Raw genomic sequence first — 26,002 nt, 5'->3', positions numbered from 1 at the left:
TTCCTATTGCCTCACCCAATAAGACTTCCCATGATCTCACCTTTGGCTCAGCAAACTGACTTTGAATTCATTGGCTGTTTGTGGCATCTGTTTTACCTCTTGACTCAGGTCTCTATGTTTCTGAACCCAGTCTAGTGACCTGACCCTGACCTGACCCCTAATGGCTCTCCTTGGTCCTCACACAGCTTTTGGTCTACTTGACCAAAGGGAGCTTAGCCCAGCCATTCCCGGGCCTTTCATCTGCCTATGGTAGTGATACAAATCAGCCTGTTTAGTAGCATTCACAGTGAAATGCTCTCAATAAGTGATATTTTCTGTGATCAAACTCCACACTTCAACGCCTATAAACAATAAAAAAGTTCAATCTGGACTGTTTCCTTACTCCAACTCTCTTCGTTCAGTTAAACTGGCCTACTTCATGTTCCCATACACAATACTTCCCTGTCCAAGCCTCTGCAGGCAGTAAGATGGTCATTCTCCTCTCTTCTTCTTTGGTCCCCTCTCTTCTATAAAATGTCTATATACTTGATGTCTCCTAAAATAAGTCTTTTCAGATTGCCCATTTGGTGATGTTTCACTCTTCCCATGATTTGCAAATATTTTGTATATGTTTCATATTTACTTATGTGTACGTATTGTTTACAACTCTGTAGCACCTAGTGGGTGCTCAATAAATACCAGCTAACTGACTCACTAGGATGCAAACTCCCTCAGGGCAGAAACTCTGTCTTTTTGTCTTCTCTATTTGTCTGCCCCATAGATGGGTAAAGGAACCAGAACTGTGACTCCTTTGATAAAAGGAGTTCCCAGGTGCTGAGACTCTCACTGGGGCAGGTGAGCACCTTCTCAGTCTTGGAGTTGCCTAGACTGGTGACATCAAATTCATATACAAACGAGGGCCATTGAGCCATACCTGAGGATCTATGTCGGCCACGTATTGCCTTAGAAATCAAAAAATCCCCATATTAATAGCATCTGTTTTCTGATATTTTTATTTCTTCTGGTCAATATTTTTTAATTACATTTGAATCTAGGTCTGCCATACTCTGGAGCATTGTGGGCAGCATAGCCTGGCCCAGCAGGCTGGTGTGTCTGATACCTCTGCCCTAAAGCTTGGAGGGGTTAAGAAACTTGATTAGGGTCACGTAGCGAGTAAGTGTCAGAGGTGGGTCTTGAACCTCTTTCCTACCTTTAAGATACTTCTGTATACACTAGGGAGGCTTGTTGAACTGAACGGAACCTGTAACCACAGTGCTTTGAATATAGGTCTGGAATACTCAGAAAGGGGCTGACTAATCTCAGCTCTAGTTCTCCCTTAGTCTCCTAGTGAAGATATCTCTTCAGTATACTAATACACACTTTCTCTACCAACATCCCTTCCAAGACTGGAAAAAGGATCCACAAGGATCTTTCGGCAGTTTTACTTCCCCTGATTCACAGAACCATAGTATCTCATAATTGGAAGGGCCTTCAGAGGCTACCACCTAAGACAACAAATACTGATCCAGAATCATTTCTTTAACACGCCCAGGAAGCAGTCATTCTTCTTCCTGTTGAGTTGTTTCAGTCATATCTAACTCTCAGTGACCCATTTGGGGGTTTTCCTGGCAAAGGTACTGGAGCAGTTTGCCATTTCCTTCTTCAGCTCATTTTATAGATAAGGAAATGAAGCAAACGGGGTTCAGTGACTTGCCCAAGGCCACACAGCTAGTAAGTGTCTGAGGCCAGATGTGAACTCATGAAAATGAGCCTTCCTGATTCCAGACTCAACACTCTATCCATTGTGCCACCTAGTTGCCCTCAGTGGTCATCCAGTCTCTGCCTAATGCCTTCCAGGGAGGGGGGGATCTCACTTCCTATGTAGGAATTCTTCAACTGTCAGGATTTCTTTTTTAAGAGATCAAGCCTCAATCAGCTTCTCTGTTGTGTTAATTCCCTTGTGACCAGTTACCCCTTTCTGATACCAAGAGGAACAAGTGGAAGCTCTCTTACTCTACAGAAGATGAAATGACAATAATTATACAAGTGCATTTCTCTACAGACAGGCATGCATACTACATGGATTGTTTTCCTTTTGGTCGCACACCTTGAAATCTGATGTTTCATCATTTAGCATGTAAAAGACCAAGGCCATCTATGCAAAACTATGGCACTCATGTCAGTAACATGACATTTTCTAAAAGCCGAGTCCCCCCTGCCCCATTCTTAATTAAATCGACCGAAGTATCTAACCATGCATAAAACTTGGATGGTCTCAGAGTTATTTTCATTTGAAAGCAACAGTGGGACTGGAGCTAAAATTTTCCAAGCAAAGCCAAAGGTCCATCTCCAGTCAGTCAAAGCTCCTTCCCTTCAGGAGTTCAGGAAGAATAGAGTGCTGTGGGTTGAACTGGATCCAAAAAAATGCAAGAGTTCAAAACCTTACCTCTTCCAGAACATCAGCCAGCTTGCTTAGGATCTCTTCAGGGAGGCTCTGGAATGTGGGGACACTGGAAGACAAAAGGAAGCAATGGTCAATAGCCACACTCCCCTCTGATTTGGAAAAGAAAGAATGGTCCATTTGAAAGAAAGAAAGAAAGGAAGAAAGGAAGGAAGGAAGGAAAGAAGGAAGGAAGGAAAGATGGAAGGAAGAACGAAAGAAAGAAAGAAAGAAAGAAAGAAAGAAAGAAAGAAAGAAAGAAAGAAAGAAAGAAAAAAAGAAAGAGAAACAAAAACAAGCTACTTCTGCCTATACTTCCTTGAAATCCACAGGAAGCGAATTTGGAGTTTTCTCCTCTATACAATGAAGATAATAATTCTGTTATCCTTTGTCACAACACCTCCTTCATATGCCCTCTTCTGTCTTCTGACATTGCTCTCCCCCCACCTCAGGCCAGGGTCTCATCACCTCAATCCTGGATCATTGCAATAGTCTCTTTTTCGTTCTGCCTGCCACAAGTCTTATCCTACTCTTGTCCATCCTCTGTTCAGCTGTCAAAGGAGTCTTCCTTTTAAAAACAATATTTTGCTGTTTCCCAATTACACATAAAGAAAATATTAACATTCATTTAAAAAACTGAGTATCAAATTTTCTCTTTTCTCCTTCACCTTTTTTACCCTGAGATGGAAAACAATTGGATATAGGTGATACATGTGCAATCATGCAAAACAGTTCCACATTAGTCATATTGTAAAAGAAGACACAGACAAAAGGGGAAATGATAATAAAAATAAAGAAAGTGAAAAATAGTATGTTTTGATCTCCATTCATACTCCACAAAGGAATTTTCCTAAAGTGCAGTTCTGATCGTGGTGTCCCTGCCACCCACTCAATAAATTCTGGTGACTCTCTCCTCCAGTATCAAATATAAACCTTCCACGTGGCATTCTAAACCTTTTACTACCCATCCCCTCCCCAGCTTTCCAATATTCTTCCACCTCACACCACCCCTCTGTACTCTGAGATCCAAGGACATCATGCTCTTTGTTCTTCCAACAAGACACACTATCCTGACTCAGGACATCATGTCTTTTTGGTGTCCCCCATGCCTGGAATCCTCATTTCTATGTACCGAATGGCTGGCCTTCCTTCAAAGGCTAGCTAAGGTACCAGTTTTTACAGGAAGCCTTTTCCCAACCTCTTTTAATCCCAGTACCTTCACGCTGTGGGTTATTTCTAATTTCTACTGTATAGAACTTAATTTGTCCATAGTTGCTTACACACTGTCTCCTCCATTAGATTGCAAGCCTCTAGAGAGCAGGGTAGTCTTCCCTTTGAGAGGGAGCAGGTTTGATTTTCAAAAGGTGTTGTAGATTTCAGTGGTGGCTGGCACACAGCTCAGACAGAGGCAGAGATCAAGAACCTTTTGTTGTTATCTCCAGCACTTTGCCCAGTACCTGGCACATAGTAGGCACTTAAGAAATGTTTACTAATTGACTGATCGATCTAAAAGTTTTGTTTGGAGGAAAGCATTTTGCAAACCTAAAAGCATTTCTAAAACTATCTGCTATTTAGATTCTCTTGTCCTCAGAATTACCATTATAATTTTCAACATTATTATTATTTATTATTTTACATAGGCAAGGAGGCTTAGTAGATAGAAAGTTAGCAAAAAAAGATCCGAGTTCAAATTCTGCACACTGGCTGTGGGCATATCAGTGACCCTTTCTCACTCTGCCAGGAACCTCTCTAAGGAGCGGCAGAGAAAGCTCTCATTGCATCGGGAGAGGTTCCTTAGCTGGGAGTTGTCTAGCCCAGTTAGAGCCCTCTCCCTTCACTATTTTAAAGTATTCAAACATGCTCTAGTGGCTTCAGTCCAATTTATTACAGTTGTTACTGTCACTGTTATTATTATATTAAAAATGTCCTGGTTTTTAAAAAGCTGTTGATGCCAGAAATGGAATATGAATAGAGGAAATGTCACCCACTCTAAGGCCAAGACTTTGGTATTGGAGAGGCCATGTAGCACTGGGGAAAGAACACTCATCTGCGGCCAGAGGACCTGAATCTAAGGCCTGGGCTTGTCCTTTGATCCCTGTGTGACTTTGGCAAGTCACTTTCCTGGACCTCAGTTTTCTCACCCATAAAATGAGACAAGTCCTTTGCAACTTTAATTCTATGATCTCACTCCCCCTTTTAAACCAAAGGTTAATCAATTGACAGGATGGGTGCATTTAAAAAGCCTAAAAATACCAGCATCACTTGACTCAGTACTCAGATGGAAAGATATGGCAGCTAGGGGTGAGAGGGATACCAAATTTTGAGTCCTTTGACAAGTGGCATGTTGTTGTTCAGTCATTTTCAGTCATGTCTGACTCTTCCTGACCCCATTGGGGTTTTCTTGGCGATGATAGTGGAGTGTTTTTCCATTTCCTCCTCTAGCTCATTTGACAAATGAGGAAACTGAGGCCCACAGGGTTAAGTGACTTGCTCAAGGTCACACAGTGTCTGAGCTCGGATTTGTGCTCATGAAGATGAGTCTTCTTGACTTTAGGCCTGGAGATCTGTGCACTGTAGTGCCCCCTATCTGCCCCATGACAAATAAAGAGCACTTTAAAGTTTGTGATGCACCTTACCCTCATGGTCTCACATGATCCTCCCCTCAGCCTTGTGAGGGAGTTCCTACATTTATTGCCACCATTTTGCAGATGAGGTACCAAACTGAGAGGCTTGCAGTGGTTTGTCTATCCTCCCACTGCTTTTAACTGAGAAATCTGGGCACGGAGCCCAAGGTCTTCCTGACTCCAAGTCCAGCATTCCTCCACCACACGGCCTCGCCAATGAAAGCCAAAGCTCTTTATTTCAGTACATTTTGAGGTTTTAATAAGCTGGAACTCTAACATGTCACGACTCTGCTTTCACACTCATAATAAATTTCTGGTTAGGTATGTGCCAAGATACACCTAATGAAAATAGATGCCTCTTGTTTTGGTCTGAAATTCCCATATCTTCTATTATGTGGCCACCAAAGTGTCTAACACTTAAGTGTATAATATTATAACCTATTAGCAGAGCTTCATGTTTTTTTTTCCTCCATAATGCCATAGTTTACCAGGGCTGTGCCTGCCATCATATTTATTCTTTCCATCTGATGGGGAAGCAGATTTTAATTTTCAAAAAGTGGTAGATTTCATCGGTGGGTGGTACCCAGCTCAGAGACAGAAATCAAGAGTTGTTGCAATGATTTAAGGGGGTTGAAAATCTGTCCCCTTCTCATTTCTTTAATGAGCTATATTCAAATTCCATTTTTTCCTCTTGAGATACTAAAGGAATTTGGGTCCCAGCATGTCTCTGGGGAGATTTGTTGAAAATGCTAACTTAATGCAGCATTTTCCTCATTTCAGTGTAACTGGATCCCACACAAAGATGGGGTCATTTCCACTATTCAAGTAACCCTTCCCTTTGATCCATAGCATGAACAATGAATTCAATATAAATACATATCCTTCTTATTTATTTATTTACTGGTATGCTAAATTATCCAAAACAAAAGTGGTATTTATTGGATCTCACATCACAATGAAAATAAAATCATTAAGCAGATTTTTAATAGTCTAGCAGCATTTGCTATCAACAATGTATTTGATTAATGAGTGTTCTTAATTAGAACCCTTTGCCAACACTGTCTCTTTATCACAGAAGTATGATTAGCAAATTAAGGAAATGGAGAAAAGTTACTAGCGGATGACTGCGATGGTATTTGGAGTTCTTTCTTCTTTGATGTTTCAGGGATCCATTGGGGGGGGGGGCCTCACACAGGGTGGGGAAGCCAGCCTGTCTGAAGCAACAAGTGGAGGTAGGAAGTGTTACTAGTGTCTCACTCATACAGAGTTCTGATTTAGAAGCATAACATTCTGGAGTGTTTTAAATTTGGGGTTCCTCCCAGGAGGCCATCAGTGGATTCCGTATTCTGATTTTGGCCTCCAGTCCTTATGTTTCTAGGCAGTTTTCTTTTATAATCTATTGAAATACTGTAACCAGGCTCTGAGTCCTCTGATGTTTGCAATGCCCCATCCTATCTCCATGGACAATGACCTATGGGCAGGGAGAAGCTCTGCTTCTTGGTGCTGCCTCCCCTGCCCTGGCCTAGATCCTGCCTGTTTCAGGTCCCAGTTACTATAGTTAGCTCCAGCACTACCCTTATTCACAGGACCCAAAGTCTTTAAGTCCTATGAGAATGGATTAGATACTGGCCCCTCTGTACAGTGATCACTCAGAGCACCCACAACTCTATGTTCCTACGAGAGCACACTGAGTACAGGCCTCTTTTTTCCCATCTCTACTCAGAAAGCCCTGAGGCTTCACAGCATTCCCTTGTACTGGTAGCTTCCTCCACTGTGGAAACCTTGCCCTGAGCATTTGCAGGCTTCTGACTTTTAGTTCAGTCTGAAACTAGATGAAACATTTTCACTTTGGCATTCTTCACCATTGCTCTTACTGCTCCTTTCAGATATATTCACTGGAAATCTAAGTTTTACTGTGACCTTTCACATTGTCTGCCTTACTGTGACTCTCACTCCTATTCTAGTGCAATAATCTCTTAATGGGTCTTTCTGCCCTTCGTTTTTATGGCCCTGATCCTGTCCTGCATACCCCTGAGAGATTAATCTTCCCACAGCACCTTTTGGATTGAGTCTCTCCCTTGACCCAAATCCTTTAATGGATAGCCACTGAAATAATGATACATGTGCTCCCTACTTCACAAGGTCATTGTAAAAAAAAAACAAAAAAGTACTTTTTTACAACTTTAGAATGCTTGAAAAAGGCTAGGCATTTTTATTAGCAAATAAAATCCAACTTTCTTAGACTTGTATCCAAAACTTCCCAAGCACCTCACCCACATTCCTGGCAAACTGGAAGAGGCATAATTTCATTCTCATGACATCTCTTTGGACAGAAAAGGGCTGAGGAAGAGTAGTCAAAGATGTGGCTAGCTGGGGTAGCTTGGTGGTTAAGTGGATGAATGCTTGGCCTGGAGTCACGAAGAACTGAATTAAGTATATCTGGAGACATTAACTTGCTTTGTTACCCTGGACTAGTCACTTAACCCTGTTTGCCTCAGTTTCCTCATCTGTAAAATGAACTGGAGAAGGAAATGTCAAATTGCTCCAGTATCCAAGAAAATCCCAAATGGGATCACAGAGAGTCAGACATGACTAAAAAACAACTGAAAAACAAGAACCTGAATCTTCTGTCAGACCATAACCAATATACATTGAAAAGAGATTTTGGAGTTCAAGAGACTCCCCTGTCTAGCCAACAGCTCTCACTTTCTTCTACTAAGTGATCAGTATGCTGGCAGTAACAGACTAAGAAAAATAACCTTCCTCAAGTGCAAGAGAACTAGCAAGCCCATAGACTTACAGGGGAATTTCTAGCTCACTAACCAGGGACATTTATCGAAATAGCTTCTATAATTTCAGAATATAACACCTATGAATAATTCCAATATCTAAAGACATAGACACAGAAACATATCTGAAAATACAATAGAATGAGATTTATAAGGAGTATTCATCCTTAAACACCCCCCTCCAAAATGGCTCACTGACCTGCCATGAGATCAAAGAAAGGGAAGAAGGAAGGAAAAGAGGTAAATGAAGAAGGAGAAATTGAGAAGGAAGAAAAATGAATAAGGATAAGAGTAAATAGGAGAAGGGGAGGAAGTAGAAGATTTGGAGATCCTGGCAAGTCAATTTAAAATCCTAGCTCTACTTTCCCTGCCCCTGCCCTGCCAAGTGAATTTGGGCATTTAGGGTCTCAAATTCCCGAAATGCTAAATAAGCAGGCCAGTCTAGATGCTCCCTAAGGTTTCCTCCAGCCTAAATCCTGTATTCCTATGGTCCTAAAGGAGATAAATGGATACAAATATTGCAAAGGAGTCTCTGAAGAGTGAATAATAGCTACAAAGTGCCACAAGACATTCCCAGAGAGAGCAATCAATTGGTAGACAGCTCAACAAAATGTCTATAGACTTAGTTCCAAAAAGAATGGCATGGGAATAAATCAGAAGTAGCAACTAAAGAAAATGATAACTTGAAGTCTCCTCTGGAAGAGTGAAGGAGGTGACTTCATCAGGGTCAGCATAACCTTGACCCCTTCTGAAGTCCCAGCCAACATTCTACCATCAAATGCTGGATCACATCTGGGAGGGACCTCCCTGGCCATCTAGCTTAACACAACTCTGGAAATGAAATTGTCTCCACAATGAAACTGACACGTGGTCATCCGCCATTTGTGGAAGAGCTCTTCTGATAAGGAGGGGACTCCACCACTTTCCCAGGCAGCTCTTTATCATTTAGAAAGCTCTAACAATCATTAGAATTAATTTTCTGACAGCCTTCATGTCTACCAGCCACAAGGGAGCAAAGATACCTCTGTGTTTCACCAGACCCACCAATTTTTATCTGGGGAGGTTTTGAGAGAGGGAATCTTATTCACTGAATCAGAAGCTTATAGTAGGAAGGGACCTGAAAGATGATCTAGTCCTGGGGTGAGGAAACTGAAACCTCAAGGCCCTCATGTGACCCTCTAGGTCCTCAGGTGCAGCCTTTTGACTGAATCCAAATTTCACAGAACAAGTCCCCTTAATAAAAAAGATTTGTTCTGTAAAACTTAGACTCAGTCAAAAGGGCACATCCAAGGACCTAGAAGGCCATATGTGGCCTTGAGGCTGCAGGTTCTCCACCACTGATCTGGCCCAATCTCCTCATTTTATGAAGAAGAAAATAGAGACTATGAGCAGTGCACGGATTTGTTCAGGATCTCACAGGGAGCAGTGGTGGGCTTGAGAGCAAATCCTTTTGAAACTCTGAGATATTAAAGTCCAGTAGTCATGGAATGGTTGGCATTTGCTCTTGACTTTTTTTCCTTTAACATACATTATGCCTGTAGTACTTTAAAAATAATCACCTTTTCTATTTGTATCACCTTAATTTCTGAGCATACCCTGCTGCTCACTCCTTGAGATACTTGGAATTAGGGAGTTCGTGCCAGCCCTTTGAGAAGTGAAATGCGGTAGGGAGGCCATGCTCAGGCATTGAGGTAAGAGAAGGCAAATCCTCTCCCCAAGCCACTCCAGGATTGCTTATCAGGGCCATTTCTCATGAGGATTACATATGTAGAACTTTCAAAGTATCCTTTGTACAGGCTCAAGGGAGTCTAAGGCTCATGGTTCTCTTTCTGGAATCACCCCTGAAACTCATTTTCATACTCCACAACTACCTGAGTCTAGAGATGCTTCCTACTCCCATTCTCTGTTCTGTTCATCTTTCAATAGCCTCTTGTCTGAAGGAATGAAATGAGACCTGACCTAGCCAAGCCTTGGAGCAGCAATCAAATTATCTCTAATTTCAGAAGATCAAAGGTGAGCTAATGAAATAAATGGTTAATGGCTCCAAGGGAGAGCGCCATGCTGAGGTCTGAAGGAGTTGTCTGGGTCTTTCGCATCCCTCCCTCCTCTCCAAGAAGGCTTCTCATTTGGCTTACTGGGTGCCCTATGCGAGCTCATCTCTTCCACTTATTCTGAGACTATCCTGGCTGCAGATCTGAGAGACTATCTCCTCTAGGTCTTTTGACTCCATTTCCAAGATTCAGCAACAAATTTGACAATGAAGCAAATATTTGGATTGGGCTAGATGGCATCTTAGATTCCTTCTAGTTGTTCAATCATGGACTTGGCTCCTAACTTTTCTTATGGGAATCAAATTCCAACTCTTCTTCTGACTCGTACTTTCATCTCCTAATTTCAAATCTACTTTCTGGACTCATGCTCACATGTGTCTCTATCCACAGAACAATGGCCTTCTTGTGGAGGTTCCTGACCTTCCAGACCTTGTGATAGGTCTGCAAGTCCTTCCAGGGAATCCCTTCCCAGACTGTCAGCATGCTGTCATGCCAAAGCATGATATTGGGAATCAAAGGATCCCAGGGAGAATATTGGCTCTGCTCTTCATTAGCTGTGGACCCTTGGACAAGTCCCTTAGCTTCCCTGGGTCTCAACTCCTTTACCAGTAAAATGAGGGGATTGGCTTTGATGATCTCTAAGTTCCCTCCCAACTTTAGATCTATGGTGCTATACTCTAAGTAGAAAGTGAGATATGTGCTCATGTGATAAACTGTAGAATCTCGGCACTTCGATATTGGAAAGAAGTCAAGAGAACTTAGTCTACCCCAAACCTGGATAAAATTCCCACTACGACATACATAATAGGTAATTTGTTCATTTCTTGAAGACTCCAATGAGAAGTAACATTACTTCCATAACCAGTTCATTCCACACTTAGATAAATTTTAGTTATTCATATTCATAAATAATTCTTTGCTATGTGTCCCACTCTCTGGCACTCATTCCTCTGAAATCAAATTTGAACTTACATATTTGTAGATTGGCTCCCCAGCAGCATGACTTCAATATTCCTTCAAATCCATCATATCTTGCCATAGGTCCTAGGGTTATTCTATGGGAGCCCAACCCTAAAAGTATCACTTATGAGTCCCCACTAGTGAACTTCCCCATAATGGTCATCCAGTAGACACAATTAGATAAAAGCAAAGGTATTTACTAAGATGGCATTATAAAAGGAGGGGATCCATAAAACTGGGGCAGATCAAATATGGCCCTGCTTCTTTTGGAATCTCTCTTTCTAGAATCAACATTAATTCATACCAGTTCTGTACCCTCCAGCTAATGAGAGAAAATTTAAGCTTTGTTTTACATGAAAGCCATTCAGATACTTGAAGTCTGAGACACAGCATCCTACTCCAAGTCATCTCTTCTTGAGGCTAAATATTTCTGGTTACTTTCACTGATACTCTTTAGGCATGAACTCCAGCTCCTTCAGCATCCAGATTGCCATCCCTTTAATCCTCTCCATCTTCTCAATGACCTTTCCAAGATATGCCACTGACGATTGAACAGCATAATACAGATGTACCCTGATCAGGACAGACCATGGGGGACTATTACATTAGTGTTCTGGATACTATCCCCATTTCTATGTAGCCTGAGATTACTTTTGTTTTTATTCTTTTTTTTTTCTTTTCATCGAGAACTCAACAATTACCACCAAACATAAATATTACCATGTCCAGAAAAAATTAAAAAAGAAAATTTATATGTGAAATTGTTGATGTTTTTCTTGGCTGCCGCATCACACTGGTATCACATTCAACTTAGAGTCCCTTAAAATCTCTGGTCTTTTTTTTCACAGACTCCTGCCTAGCGATGCCTCTTCTATATTGTACTCGTAAAGCTGGTTTTACTAACCTACACATAGAACCTTATATTTATTCCCAATAATTTTTTTAATTTAACCTGATACTCTAACCATCCCAGATTTTTTTATCCCAACTGTCATACTGTATGTTTAACTATGGCTCTTTCACTGGGCCATCTGCACACTTGATGAACATGCCATCTATACCGTCAACCAAATCATTGACAAAATTCTTAGATGGCCCAAAGCCATGGCCCAATCACAGAGGCAATGAATAGGGCATTTAAAACTAGAAGGGGCCTTTGAGACACTGTAGTCTAATTCCCTTCTTCAACAGATAAGGAAATTGAGTCTTGCTGTGAAGATGACTCCAAAGTCTTATAAATCTGGGAGGATGAAAACATGGTGGTAACACTCAAGACATGCAGTAGTTGGGAAGGAAAGCCAGATCAGAGAAGCTGAGTGCAGTTCTAGATTTTCCATTTGAAGTGATAGTGGGACATCCAGTGGGCACAGACAGCTAGGGCTCTAGAACTGGAGACCAGGAGAAATCTGAGGTGGTAAATGTGTTTAGAGATGGAAGGGATCTCACAGGCCATCTACTTCAACCTCCTCAGTTTACAGGTAAAAACCTGCAGCCCAAGAAAGTTACATGACTCTGCCAAGGTCACAAGGTAATAATTGGAAACACCAGGTCAAATTTAGGTTCTTTAATTTCAATACCTTTTCATTTATACAGCATTGCCTCTCATATGAGCTCTTTGTATTATCCTTAGAACAAAGTAAGTAATTAATAAATGCTTTTCATTCATTCATTCACTGACTCATTCATTGACTCACTCACTCATTCATTCATTCATTGTCTAATGTGTATCCTCTTCTGTTAAGCTTTTATTTGGTGAAATCTATTTTCTAAAATGCTTAGTGAGACTCAGCCTTGGGTTCTAACTTAAGATGATTCCCACAGGCAAGTGAAGCATTATTTGCAGAGTCTTTTGATAAAAACAAACAAAAAAAACCCCTTCCTTTCTCCCCTTCCCTTGGGTAACTTGGTTAGGAATTGTGCTTGAAATCCCCAAACACAAAATTGAGTGGCTCATTTGAATTAAGGCATTTTGTCACAAAAACAAAATATACACTTGGGAAGGGACAGAGATTAAAGCATCATCACCCCCTTGATATCTTAGTGGAAAACAGTTTGTCAGATTAGCTAGATGTTACCTACTAATTTACTGGCTGTTCCAAGTAGGGAATTTTTTGCACAATTAGCTAAGAAAACAAGGATGAAATTGATATGGATACACCTAGGAATAAATTTCATTCTTGAGGCTGATTATTAATATGCATGAAACAGAAACACCATTTTATAATGAATTCATTATTGGCTAAAAAACACGGGTCACCTTTGATCATTTCCGATTAGTAGGTAAATAATGAATACATTTTTATTTTTTTCCATTTCATAACTCATAATGTTCCAGCACAGATGCCTTTCTTTGCCTCTACTATTACTACACATTCAGAATTTTTTAAAAAGAAAGCATGATAATTATAAATTTGGAAGAGACAGCAGACAAGACTCTCTTACATGTCTATTCACAAGGAGGTGTTTCAGTCTTTTAGAAATTTTCAGCATCCAAAAATCTCATTCACTGTAATGAGTCACATTGACTTTTGTACATGAGCAGTCACCGAGAGCCAGGATCTGAATGATCCAACTGTAAAATCATCAACAAAATGTAAAACCTGAGAGTTTCTAGCTGGGGATGTATCTCAGATCTTAGTTATTCCAATCCCCTCATTTTATAGCCAGGAAAGTTAATGACCCAAGAGAAGGGTCTGCTCCCCATTGTAAAGGAAGCTCCTTGAGAGTAGGGATTGTTTTATTCTTTGTATTTATGTGTCTAGAACCTAGCATAAAGCAAGTGTCACACAAATCCTTGCTGATTGTACATAGTATCCTAGATTTAGAAACAGACAACCTGAAGCTCAGAGAAATGACATAGGCAGTAAGTGTTTCCTGTGAGATTAAAACTGAGTCACCTTAGCCTGAAATCCAACATCATAACCATATGCCATGCTGCCTTGAAGGTCCAAAGTCATGCATGTAGTAAGTAGCAGAACCTAGGTTTTTATTTCTATGTAATTTACCTTTCACTTTCAGATCAAGCCATATTCAACTACATGTGCTGCACCAACTTTTTTTCTTGCATAATGGACCATTCATCCTCAGTAGCCACAAGAGCTAGTCAATGAGACTCAAGCATTGGATCAAAGGTCATAGGATCCATAGTATTAAAGGTTCTTAGACTCCATGTTGTATACTGTCCTCATTGAACAAGAAATGAGATTGAAATACAGAGAACAGTTGAAGGCAGCTAGGTGGTGCAGTGGCTAGAACTTTGGAACAGGAGTCAACAAAACCTGGTTCAAATCCAGTCTCATAAGCTTAATAGCTGTGTGAAATTCCATAAGTCACTTAACCTTGGCCCGCCTCACAATTCTCATATGTAAAATGGATTAAATATAGCATTTACATTTTCGGGTTGTTGAGGATCAAATGAGATAGTATTTGTATAGTGCTTAGTAAACCTTAAAACTTACTGAAATACTAGTGACGGTGATGATGATGATGATGGTGATGATGATGATGTTACCTGTTCATAGATCACATAGGTAACATGGCCTAGAGATGGGATAGGAACCCTAATTCTCTCAGTATAAATGCTGGGCTTTCTCATTATACATTAATTGGTCTATATTTTATATTTGACTTAACTTGGGTTATTATTCTAATATATGTCCTCAAAAATTAAATATATCACACCCAATAAGATACTTTTGAATTGGATATTGTGAGTTGCATATTGAACCTAGAATTAGGAAGACCTCAACCTGGATTCCATCTCTACTACTCATTGCTATGTGATCAGGGGCAAGTCACTTAGTCTCTCTGAACCTCGGTTTCCTCATATGTAATATGGGGATAATGTCACTCACCTTGAAAGGTTGCTGCAAGACTCAAAGGGGACTATATAAATATATATATATATATATATATATATATATATATATGTTAACTTTAAAACAATATGCAAATATAAGCTACTCTTAAATATAGAAAAGTAATGATGATTGAAAAATAAAAAGTTTTCAGAGCAGAGCAGTCCTTTTAGAACTTTTATTGAAGTAGATGTGGCTCTACCTGGAAATGCCAAGATAAGGCTGTATCCAAACCTGGTATTCTCTTCTGCCCTAAGCTGTCTGTCCTTCTATTCAGTGTTTTGGGATAGGCATCACCATTTTTTACCATATTCATCAATGATATTTCCATTTGTCAGCTAGCGGATCATGGTAAGTTTTGTCAAAGAAAGTTCAAAGAGTTTGGGGAGATGCCACAGACCTATTACCTGGGAATATAATGTTAGTTTGAGTCACCAGGCCTTGACACAGTCTCCATCACTTGCATATAGAAGTGAGGTCCTAATTATATTATATAGAAATCTTTAGTAATTTTCAGTCCCAAGAAGGATAAAAAATATGTAATTTGCTCAGGCATGGGTGAGGTCTCAGTCTGTATGGATAAAGCTTATTCGTTAGCACCTGACAGAAAGTGAATTAGTAACCCCGAATTTGTTTGAAAAAACCTGAGGCCTGTAATGACACACTGACAGGTTTCTAATGTGTGCAAATCTGGTGTGAGGAAAGGAATTTCTGACTCAGACATTCTTGTGATGAATTGTGAAACTACAATAAGGAAACCTTCCTAAGGGCACACTTCATGGGATAGCTTCTAGGTCAAGGATTCTCAACTCCTTATAGCAGTCTGGTAAAACCTATATGCCCTTTATCCCAATCATGCTCTTAAGTGTATAAAATAAAATGCAAAGGATTACAAATGAAATCGATTATATTATATTTTAAATTACTATATATTTTAAAAGGTCATAGTGTGCAGGCTAAAAACCTCTATCCCTAAGCACTAGGGTTCCTTGTCTGAAAGTAACAATTTTTAGCCATTGAAACACAATTCATTAGAACCATTAATTCCATGCCTCATCCCTGTACTTTTGCACTGGTAGTCCCTCATGTCTAGAATACATTTCCTTCTCAATCCATCCTTTTAGAATTCCCAGCTTTCTTCAACTGGATGCCCATGGTATTCACTGAGCAGGATACAACTTCCTTGAGGGGCAGAGGCTATTTTTCTTTGTTGCTTTATCCCTAGTGCTTAGCACCTTGCCTTAAATATACAAGGTGATTAGTAAATGTTTGCTGAATTAGATTTCTACTTGGATAATAACTGGGAGGGCTAATGACACTTTTTAAATACATACATACACACACACACACACACACACACACACACATATATATGTATATATATATACACATATATATATATATATATACGTACACTACCTATGATTCCCACCACTTGGTTGAGATGTCTCCATCCTCAGTCTAAATTGTTTAGATTTATTGATTTATTGATAGTGAAGGAGAACCAGCAATTCCCATATGAATATCCATGTAGTTGTATTGTTATGGAAAAAGTGATGGATTTGGAAATGGGTTTCAATCCTGAGTCTGTTACTTAAACCTGGGTGGCTTAGGTAAGTCATTTAACTTCTCTATGCCTTAGTTGCTTCATATGTAAAATGATGGAAATGGACTAGATGACTTCTTGGGTCCCTTCCTATCTGCAACCCTATGATCAGCACTGTTGGAAGAAATATTCATGCTGATGAGATCACAGATAAATCAAGGTACCATTTATGCAAGTTCAAGTTAGATTCACTGTTCTCTTCTTCCCCCATGGATATACAAACTATTTGATGGCAGGATTGGCTCATTTTTGTCTTCAAATTCCCATGATCTAGTGAAATTCTTGCAAAAAGTAGATACTTAATAAATATTTGTTGAATTGTTCCTGAATAACTGTTGCACTTCTGAAAATAAAGCCCGTAATCTATCTCAATTATTTCCATTGGTGCTCCTCAGGCATCCTGACTTTGTCATGTTGTCTTGGGCTTCTTTCCCTCCTTCTTTCCTTCCCTTTTTCTTTCCATTTATCCTTCCCTTCTTCCCACCTTTTCTCCCCTTTCTTCCCCCCTCGCTCCTCCCTTTCTTTTGTTTTCTTCCTCTCTCTTTTCCTTTTATTCTTTCTTTCTTTTCATTGACTTGAACTCGTATTGTTTAGAGGAGGACATCTAGATAATCACATGCTACTTGCAGGATTATGAAATATTTGAGTACATTTCAATATGAAATCATGATGGGTAAATTTTACATATGATTATATGATCTACTTGAATTCTACTAAAAACAAATTATGGTAATAAAATGATACCTGTAAAACTTTATTTTCTTCTGATCCTTAGCCAGGAACTATATCAAAATTAAGTAAATTAATTTACTTTTTAATTTCTCTCAGATCCAACATGACAAATAATGTATTTGCTGAAGGGGAATTCTATTTTTATAGAAATATATAAACCAAAATGGGGCAGGGAGGTGGCACAGTCGAGACAGTGAGGGGCCTGTAGTCAGGAAGACATGAATTCAAATCTGGCCTCAGACACTTAATAGCTGTGTGACCCTGGGCAAGTCATTTAACTCTGTTTCTCATCTATAAAATGGGCCAGAGAGGGAAGTGGCAAACCACTCTGGTATCTTTGCCAAGAAAAAACCCCAAAATGGTCACAAAGAGTTGGACACGAGTGAAAGAATCAAACAAGAACAGTGACACGAACAAAGAGTGCCCAGCGTGAATGACGCGGTGTGTTGGCAGCCTGCCCTGGTAGAGGACACATCCAGCGGCTATCAGTGAACTGGGCTGGTGCTAAGTTCTCCTCTTCTACTCCATCAAAGGTGAAGAGCATCCTGGGGTCTTGAAATCTGTCCCAATGGAAAGGCTGCTCTGTCCTGAGCCTGATGGCTGCCTTCCATCTGAACAGCAGTCTAACTAATATCTGTAAGCAATAAATGTCTTGTCCGATGTGCATGGTACTATGGGAGGATCTGGGGATACGAACCAAGAACAAAATCAGTCACTGCCTTCAGGAACCTTACAGTTTAGTTAGGGAACTAACATGTACCTACAGATGGAAATGCAAGGTCATTTGAAGAGGAGAGAAACTGGAGGATACTTCACAAAGATGGTTTCATGTGAGGTGAACAGTGGAGGAAGTGAGGATATAGTGAGGCTCAGATGAGGAAAGATCCTATTCTAGGAAGAATGCCCAGCTTGAATCAAAGGTTAGAGTGGGGATCCCAAAGGCTGGGAATGATATGCTAAAAGTTTAGCTAGCATAGCACCAAAATGAATTTAGTCCCTGTAAGTGACAGTGGAGAAGGGGATACTGGGAGGGAGGGGAAGGCAAGGGAATCTCTACTGCTCCCAGATATCCTGCTTCCTGTGGTAGACTTGTTGATGCCTTCACTGACAGGATAATACTTCTCCTTCTGGACTGTCTTAGAGCACAAAGGATATAGATCTGAATCTGAAAGGAACCTTAGAAGGCAGGATAATAGGATCGCAGACTTAGAGTTGGTACAAACCCTAGCAGCCATCTGGTCCAACCTCTTCATTTTCCTGAGGCACCAGGAGATCGAGCCCCACATGATGTATGCAGCCAGTAGCCAAGTCAGGATTTGCACGCAGGCCATTAAACTCCCAAACCCAGCCCTATTCTCACTGCACAAAACTGACTTTCCCTGAGAAGGAATGAGAGCTAGATGTGTAGGGGATGTCAGTGCAACTTAAGATTGGGGCACGAACTTTAATGATTTCACATTGCCTGATATGTGGCAGGTGCTTGACACATGCTTGATAAATTGAATTGATTCTCCCTCTATATGGCATCTTTCTGGAGGTAGGAGCCTGAACAAAACCACCTGATCTATTCTTTGTGTTCCTTTGATGACCTGGGACCATCATAGTGCTCATTTTGTTCTCAGCCCCATTTTGCTCTACATCTCCTGAGAACCCTGTGTTTACCCACAAGGCTTTCCCCAGCTCAAACCTGGATTCCAATGTGCTGGCAGGGCTTTTGGTCCAGGGTCAGGTTGTGAATTCTGATGGTACCTGACAGCTAAGAGCTAGAAAATGCCTTGCTAGAAGTCACGAACTTCCTTTCTACTAATCTATTATCACCCTGTCAAGAGGAGATGAGAGGATAACCTTGACCCCAGGCAGCAGGAGGATTGAGTCTTCCTTGCTGGCAATAACTGGCAGCTCCCCACTTTCCTTGACAAATAATACGGACTTTGAAAAAGACAAATAAACAGACCTGAAGAAATATGTACACCTAAGTGCAGGGGCAGTATGGGGCAGTTTTCTTTGAGATGTACCCACAGTCTGAGGTGGCGCCTCAGGGCCAGCTGCTCATCACCTCTCCCTGGGGGGCACATCTTCATTTTAAAGTCGTTGACTTTTAGATATGGGAGAGATGTTAGGGGTTGTCTAGGCCATCCTCTCAATTTAACCATTGAGGAAACTGAGGCAGAAAGTAGCAAAAGGATGGGCTCAAGGTCATACATTTTAGTGGAAAGATGTTAAAAAAACTTCATGTGAAAAAGCTCTGTTTTTTATTTATTTGTTTTTGTGGATTCCAAAATCAACGAGTCAAAAGTGCTACACAGCAGCCCCCAAAATTGATTCTCACCTAAGCTGTGTCAAGAAAGAGATAGTGGCCTATCCTGATCTAATCACAATTCAAGTGTCATGTGCAGTTTTGGGGGTCATTTGTTTAAAAAAGACAGCTGGAGACAAGCTGGAAAGTGTCCATAAGTGGGTATGCAAAAAAAACAGGGGCATTAGAATGCATGTCATATTAATACCACTCAAAGAAACTGCAGATATTTAGCCTGGGGAAGATTCAGAGGAGTCATATCCTCAAGCATTGGAAAGGTTGTTGCATACAAAAGCAGACAGGGGGAGATGGAATGGCCCGGGAAAAGGAAGAGCAAGAAGACCAGTGTGGCTGGGCTATGGAGGATGTGATAGGGAGTCATGTGGAAAAAGTTGAGAAATCTATCTTGCAACCATATCGTGAATGGCTTTAAATTTCCAATACAGAAGTTTATGTTTGATCCTTGAGGTAATAGGGAGTGAGAAAGGTCCTGTCCAGCACTTAGAGTCTGTGAAATAAACTTAGCATCAAAGAAATATCAAGTGGGAAAGAGCCTCAGAGACTTCAGTCATTGAAAGTCAGTAGGTAACCTTCCTCTCTGACAACAATTGACATCGCTACAGAATCCTGGGACATCACTTTGCTTCAATAATATTAAGGCTGAACACAATTCCAAAACCATTTGAAGACGGGAAATTTCTTTCTGGCACAAGCCTAAGTTAAGAGAAGGAGGAAAACTCAAAAACATAATTACATTTCACTCTTCTGATCTAAAATGTCGAAAGAATATGATAAAAAATGTTTGAGGATTGGTCATGTTTACAAAATGGCATATTTACCAAACATTGGCATGGCATCCTAATACATTTCCTGCCTTTCTAAAAATAAAGACACTGCTAGACTGGAGAGCTGAAGACATGCTAGTGAAACTTGTGTCTGTTCTGTATAATCAGCTGTCATGTGATTAGACACCCCATTTTTGTTTGCGGGTTTTTATTAAGTGAGCTCAACTGTTTCATTTTGTCGATGCGATGAAGGCAATAAGTATGTGGTGTTGTTTTATTTCCTCTTGATGTTGCTTTCTCAGTGACAAAGACTCATTACAAAAGGCAGCCACTTACACAGAATCACATTTTTAATTCACTGAACAGGCAATTCAATTCGAGTGGTATTGGGAAGAAGAAAATGTTATGTAATGCATATGATCCCTTCAATAAAAATCATGTACATTTTTGTTCTTTTGATCCACTGGCATGGAATGATATCCGACGGCAAAGAAGTTTGAGGGCTGATCATGTCCAAGCAAAAGGAGACTGTTTCAGCAAGGCAGGATAAATTAATGGGCCATCTAGCAATCATTCAATTACCAAGCATTGGTTAAATGTGTTCTATGTTCCAGGCACTGTTCTGAGCAATGGGAGACAAAGACAAAGGTAAACAATCCCTGCCCTGCCTTCAAGGATCTTCATTCAAATAAATATGGGCAGGTGACAATTATCTAGAACATAAATAACTATTTCACACAATGAAAAGATATCCACTCGAACACAGAGGGAAAATAAGAGAAGCAATCCTAGTAGCTGTGCTGCAGTAAGAGGTACACAGATGGGCAGCTAGAGAAAGCAGTAGGCCTAGAGGCAGGAAGAGTCATCTTCCTGACTTCAAGTCTGACCTCAGACACTTAATAGCTGTGTGACCCTGGGCAAGTCACTTAACCCTTTTTCCTTTAGTTCCTCATCTATAAAATGAGCCGGAGAAGGAAATGACAAACCCCAAATTGGGTTATGAAGAGTTGGGCATGACTGAAATGACTGAACAACAACAGCAACAGCATATATCTGAGAAGGCCTCATTATACATTGGTCCGGAGTGCAAACATTCCTTGCAAGAGAACCAAGATGCGTCTGCCAGTATATAATTGTAGATTAGGGGAAAAGAGCATCCTGGGGAATGGAGAAAGACTGGAGGTCTCTGTTAAGTTTGTGGTCATGCAGATTAAGGAGTAGCACCTGTTTAAGCCAAGCTAGGATCTACCTGGAAAAAACAGGGACTAATAGGGACATAGCAAGAGTAGAACTGAAGTCCAGGTTTGAGAATATAGCCTCATGGTAGTACGTGATCAACTGTGGTCCTGAGACCCAGGGCAAGAGTACACATAAGATCCTGAGACTATCCATTTTTTTCCCTTATAAAACTAATAATTAAAAAGTTTCCATTTGAATTGTGTTAGGAAAATTCTGAAGATCAACTGGCAAGATAAGGTCCTGGATGCTGAGGACCTTTCTCAAACATTCACACTAGTTCAGAGAGTACAACTCCAATGGGGTGGCCATATTCAAATGTCAAGTGTACATTCAACTCAGACTTTTATTTGAGAACTCACACAAACCAAGTACTCACACAGAGGTCAGAAGTGATATAAGGGCACTCTCAAGGTCTATCCAAAGAATTTTGGAATCTATTGTGACACATGGGAGAAACTGGTGCAAGACCACCCATCATGGTGTGCCTGCATCAAAGAAAGTGCTGTGTTCTATAAGCAAAGCAGAATTTCAGTAGCTCAAAGGAAATAGGAAATGAATGAATTTAGAGCCATCTCCACTCCAAATGTTCTATGGACTATTTGGGCCTGGCCTGTGGGAGAGCCTTCTGAGCTTGTTTTGGTCTGATCAGCCACAGGCGGACACACTGTACCTCCACCCTGACATAGTGATGTCATTTTGGTCCTCTTTGGGCATGAAGGACAACAACTATTAGTTAGAGGAACGTGACTCCAAAAAACATTCAAAGGGAATCTGGCTGACATTGTTTTTAGAATATTCATTTTTGTTCTCATTAAATCTGTTCTTTGCCTGAGACTAATAACATGGTACATACTTGTTCCATATACTTGTATTTCCAAAAAGATAGGTTCTAGATTAGAAAATCCAAATCGAATCTAGCCCACCCCCACACTCCATAGCAACACACTTTTTTTTCTGAAAACAATATCCTTGGGGAAGATAAAAGTAATTTTAAGGCATCACTCTTGATAATACACAGGGACATTATCCTGCTCAGCTCACAGACTTGTGTTAATCAGATATGTGAGGAAGGCATGCTTTCAGGGAGTGTCATGGGACTGCAGGAACTAAAGATCTAAAGAGTAAGCTTGAACTATTATATCTAATATTAATGGACCATTCCAAAGTGAAGGAAAGTGGGAGGTGTTCACTATGCCATTTCAGAAATAAGGAAGTTCTAAAGATCAAGATACCTATCAAAAAGAACAGGAATTCATGGGCAAGACAAAATCACTTCTCAAAGGCTTATAGCGTAAAACCTAACATAGGACTAGGTACTTATGAGGTCTGATTTATACAGTAGTTAAAGGCTTTCTACTCCCCCCTAATATTTTTCTAAGTGGCCTTACCATGATTCCATAAAATTCCATCCTTTGAGATTTCTCTGTTTGAGTTAAGACTTTCTGAGTCTAGAAAATTCCCATGCCCCAGCAAGGGATGGCATTAACACTTAAGGGCAGATGAGTGTATTCATTAGTTGTCATTGGAGGAAAATGATAATAACATGTATTTATAAAACACCGCCTGTTTTTTAGTGTAAGGCTTTACCACTATTTTGTTATCTGAAGCCTACAACAACCTGATGAGATAGGATGCATTATTATCCCCATTTAAAAGACTAGGAAAGCTTGCTGAACATGGTGGCAGGGGAGGAGGTGGCTCAGGCTTCTCCGGATTAGTAGGCTTGAGGGTTGGCAGGTCCCTTGAGACTCAGCCTCATTCTGGCTCCTATGCAAATTAACAGCAACACTGCACAATGGTGGACCCATGAGAGGAGGAAGTTATAGAAGGAATGACATTTAAAAGTGACACTGCATTGTCAGATGTGCATCTAAACACCCCAAACAAAAGGCATCTCGTGGTGCATCTGAATGCTGTTGGCCAACCCATTTTTCTGTCACAATTCAAACTTCTGTGAAAGAAAGATTCTTGGAAAGACACTCAAGTTAAGGGTCAAAAACAAAAAGACATTCAAATAGCAAAGACTGTACATGGTGACAGAAGTAATCAGGAATCATGTGGCAAGAACAGCAATGGCATAGATCTCTGAATAGGAATGAAACTCAAACTCACCCTTTTATGAGAATAGGAGCTCTACTAGATAATGATGGTGACTTGGAAGTGGTAAGAAGACCACAGATTTTCTCTGAGATGAAACAAAAACAGCCACCAAGAAAAAAGTCCGAAAATTCTAACCTGGGGCAGAAAATTTCAATGAAGAAGAACAAGAAAATATCTGCCACAATATGGTTAGAATAGAGCACAGCATGGCCACCCCTCTGGAAATGTTGGCCAACAGGTGTGGTGAGGAACTTTCCTTCTAGCTGACTACATCCTGTTCCAATGTGACTTGTTCAAAGTTGTGCTGTCCTTGAGCTCAAGGCCAGCACCAGGATTACCAGAACCATCACAGCAATGGCTGCTAAGATTGTTTACTGCCCAGATGTGGGTGAAGATCTCCTATGTGTGAATGGAATGTTGCCCTAAACAGGAGCCTGACTGAAACAGAAGGAGGTGTAATTAACATTGAAGAACTGGATTGGCTGAAAGATCACTTATGCACTGATCCTCAACTTCCTTTCAGTCAGTCTGAAGAGGAAATCTCCCACTTACATGCTCATACTGCCATCACAATGGCAGCTGATGGTTCTTATGATGACGACCTTATAGATGATTTATTTAAAACACTCTACGGAATTATTCACAATTTGAAAAATGTTTGTACAGTGTACTTATCAATAGAGAAAAGGCTAAAACCTCACACTTAGACATCTGGACGTTACATGTGACACTTCCAGTCATTTTTGATTTTCCCTAAGTGACCTAAAGAAACTCAGAGATGGCGAACTGAAGCTTACTGTCAAGCTGATCGAAGCTCCTTTCCCCCAGCTCCCTGTTTGTGAATGCACGGAGCAGGTGGACTCTGCTCTGGAAGACTGTTGCTGCACCAACAAGTTGATCCCTGATGTGAACAAGGTTGAATGTCTTCCCCTAAGCAAATTTACTATAGTTCTTACTTAACTGTATTTTCAATAAAATCAAAAGCTACCAAGCTATTTTGCTTTAGTTTTTATAATGAAAAATGGTTAATGTGTCTGATGAGGTCTAATTATTTTTAATTTTTTGTGATATTTTCTGCTGTATAACACTATTTGAAACAGCCTTGAGAGCATTATCTCTTGTGTAAGTTTAATAAGAATTACTTAATTGCCAAAAAAAATTAGGAAATTCAGGCTCAGTGACTGGCATATTGTCACTAACTTAGTGTCAGAGGCAGGATTTGAATGAAAAGAAGTGTGTCGCGATGGAAAGAATCCTGGATTTAGAGCCAGACGATCTTCATTTAAGTCTTGACTCTCTGTAACTTACTGTCTACATGACCTTAGACAAGTCATTTAACTTCACTGAGTCTCTGTTTCCTGATCTGTTTTTTTTAAAGTGACATAGATGATCTTTGAGGTCCCATTCTACTGAAAGTCAATGATCCTATGATCCCGAGACCAGATCTTCCAGGCTCCAATCCAATATGCTATCCATGAGATCACAATGAAATTTAGGGAAAAGTGACATTGAGGGAAATGGGCATAATTATGATAACTTTGATGAAGATGTGAGAGTGAACATAGGGTGCCCAATCAGGGACACTGCTCTGATATTGTTCCAGATTCCCTGTGTCTGTACTCATGAATATTGTACTCTCTGGCCTCCAAGGCTTTGGTTTTGTCGTTTCCTATGCCTAGAATGTTCACCCTTTCCTTTTTTTGCTCATGGAATTCTTACTAATCCCTAAGAGCGTTACCAAAAAAGCACATTATCCAGACGGTCTTCTCTGAGATTCTCAAGATCCTCACAGACCTCACATAACACTTACTTATCAGGAAGTGTGAGCTATCACCATTATCTGGGTTTGTGCCTTACTCTAGCCTAGGTTACAAAATCCTTGAGGGCAGGCACTACCCTTTTTCACATCATTTTCTCTCTCCCAGGGATTAGAACAGTACTCTGCACGGATTAGGCCTCTGATTAATGTTTCTCGAATGAATGAATGAAGAGATATCCCATAGGTCACACAGATACCCATTCATGCAGCTAAAAGGCTATATGTCATTGACCTTGAAGAAGGTTAACTGGAGATTTTTTTAATCCTACTCCCAACTAGATCATCTGAAGAGAGGTAATGTAGTGTAGTACATGGTGAACTTAAAGTCAGAGATAGCCTGGGTTCATATGACCATTGCAATCACTCATTTCCTCTAAACCTCAGGGTTCTTCCCTGTAATATGGGGATAATAGTAGTGCCTACCTCCCAGAAGTTGCCAGGGTAAACTAAGATAACATATGTAAAACACTTCTTAAATCTTGAAGTTGTATGCAAATGAAAGTTTTTGGTATTAATAATAATCATGATGCTATTATTATCATTCTGTGAAATGGACAAAGACAATAGAGATTTTAGACACAAGGACTGTAAGTCACTCATGATAGAATACCAATAAGTAAATGAAGGCTGATCGGGGGGCTCTTCTTTGCTGAACCTATAAAATTTTAGTAGAAGAGTCTGTATCCTAGAAATGCCAAACAGAAACCGCTGAATTTTCTAGTCAA

At 40.3% G+C, this 26,002-nt stretch overlaps 1 protein-coding gene and 1 pseudogene across 1 annotated transcript in view; one reads left to right on the top strand and one right to left on the bottom strand.

The window, feature by feature from the left end:
• The window catches only part of LOC118828876 (cGMP-dependent protein kinase 1-like), a 1,065,678-nt gene that overhangs the window by 114,975 nt on the left and 924,701 nt on the right, over window positions 1-26,002 (bottom strand). The window contains exon 5 of the mRNA XM_036735762.1: window positions 2,426-2,489. Coding sequence (XP_036591657.1) covers window positions 2,426-2,489 — 64 coding nt within the window. The remainder of the gene's footprint in view (window positions 1-2,425; window positions 2,490-26,002) is intronic.
• LOC118828875 lies at window positions 23,154-24,356 on the top strand (annotated as a pseudogene).

The sequence above is a fragment of the Trichosurus vulpecula genome, chromosome 8 (assembly GCF_011100635.1).
Source record: "Trichosurus vulpecula isolate mTriVul1 chromosome 8, mTriVul1.pri, whole genome shotgun sequence".
Lineage (NCBI taxonomy): Eukaryota > Metazoa > Chordata > Mammalia > Diprotodontia > Phalangeridae > Trichosurus > Trichosurus vulpecula.
Note: the sequence above shows the minus strand (reverse complement) of the source record. Positions and strands in the feature narration are given on the sequence as shown.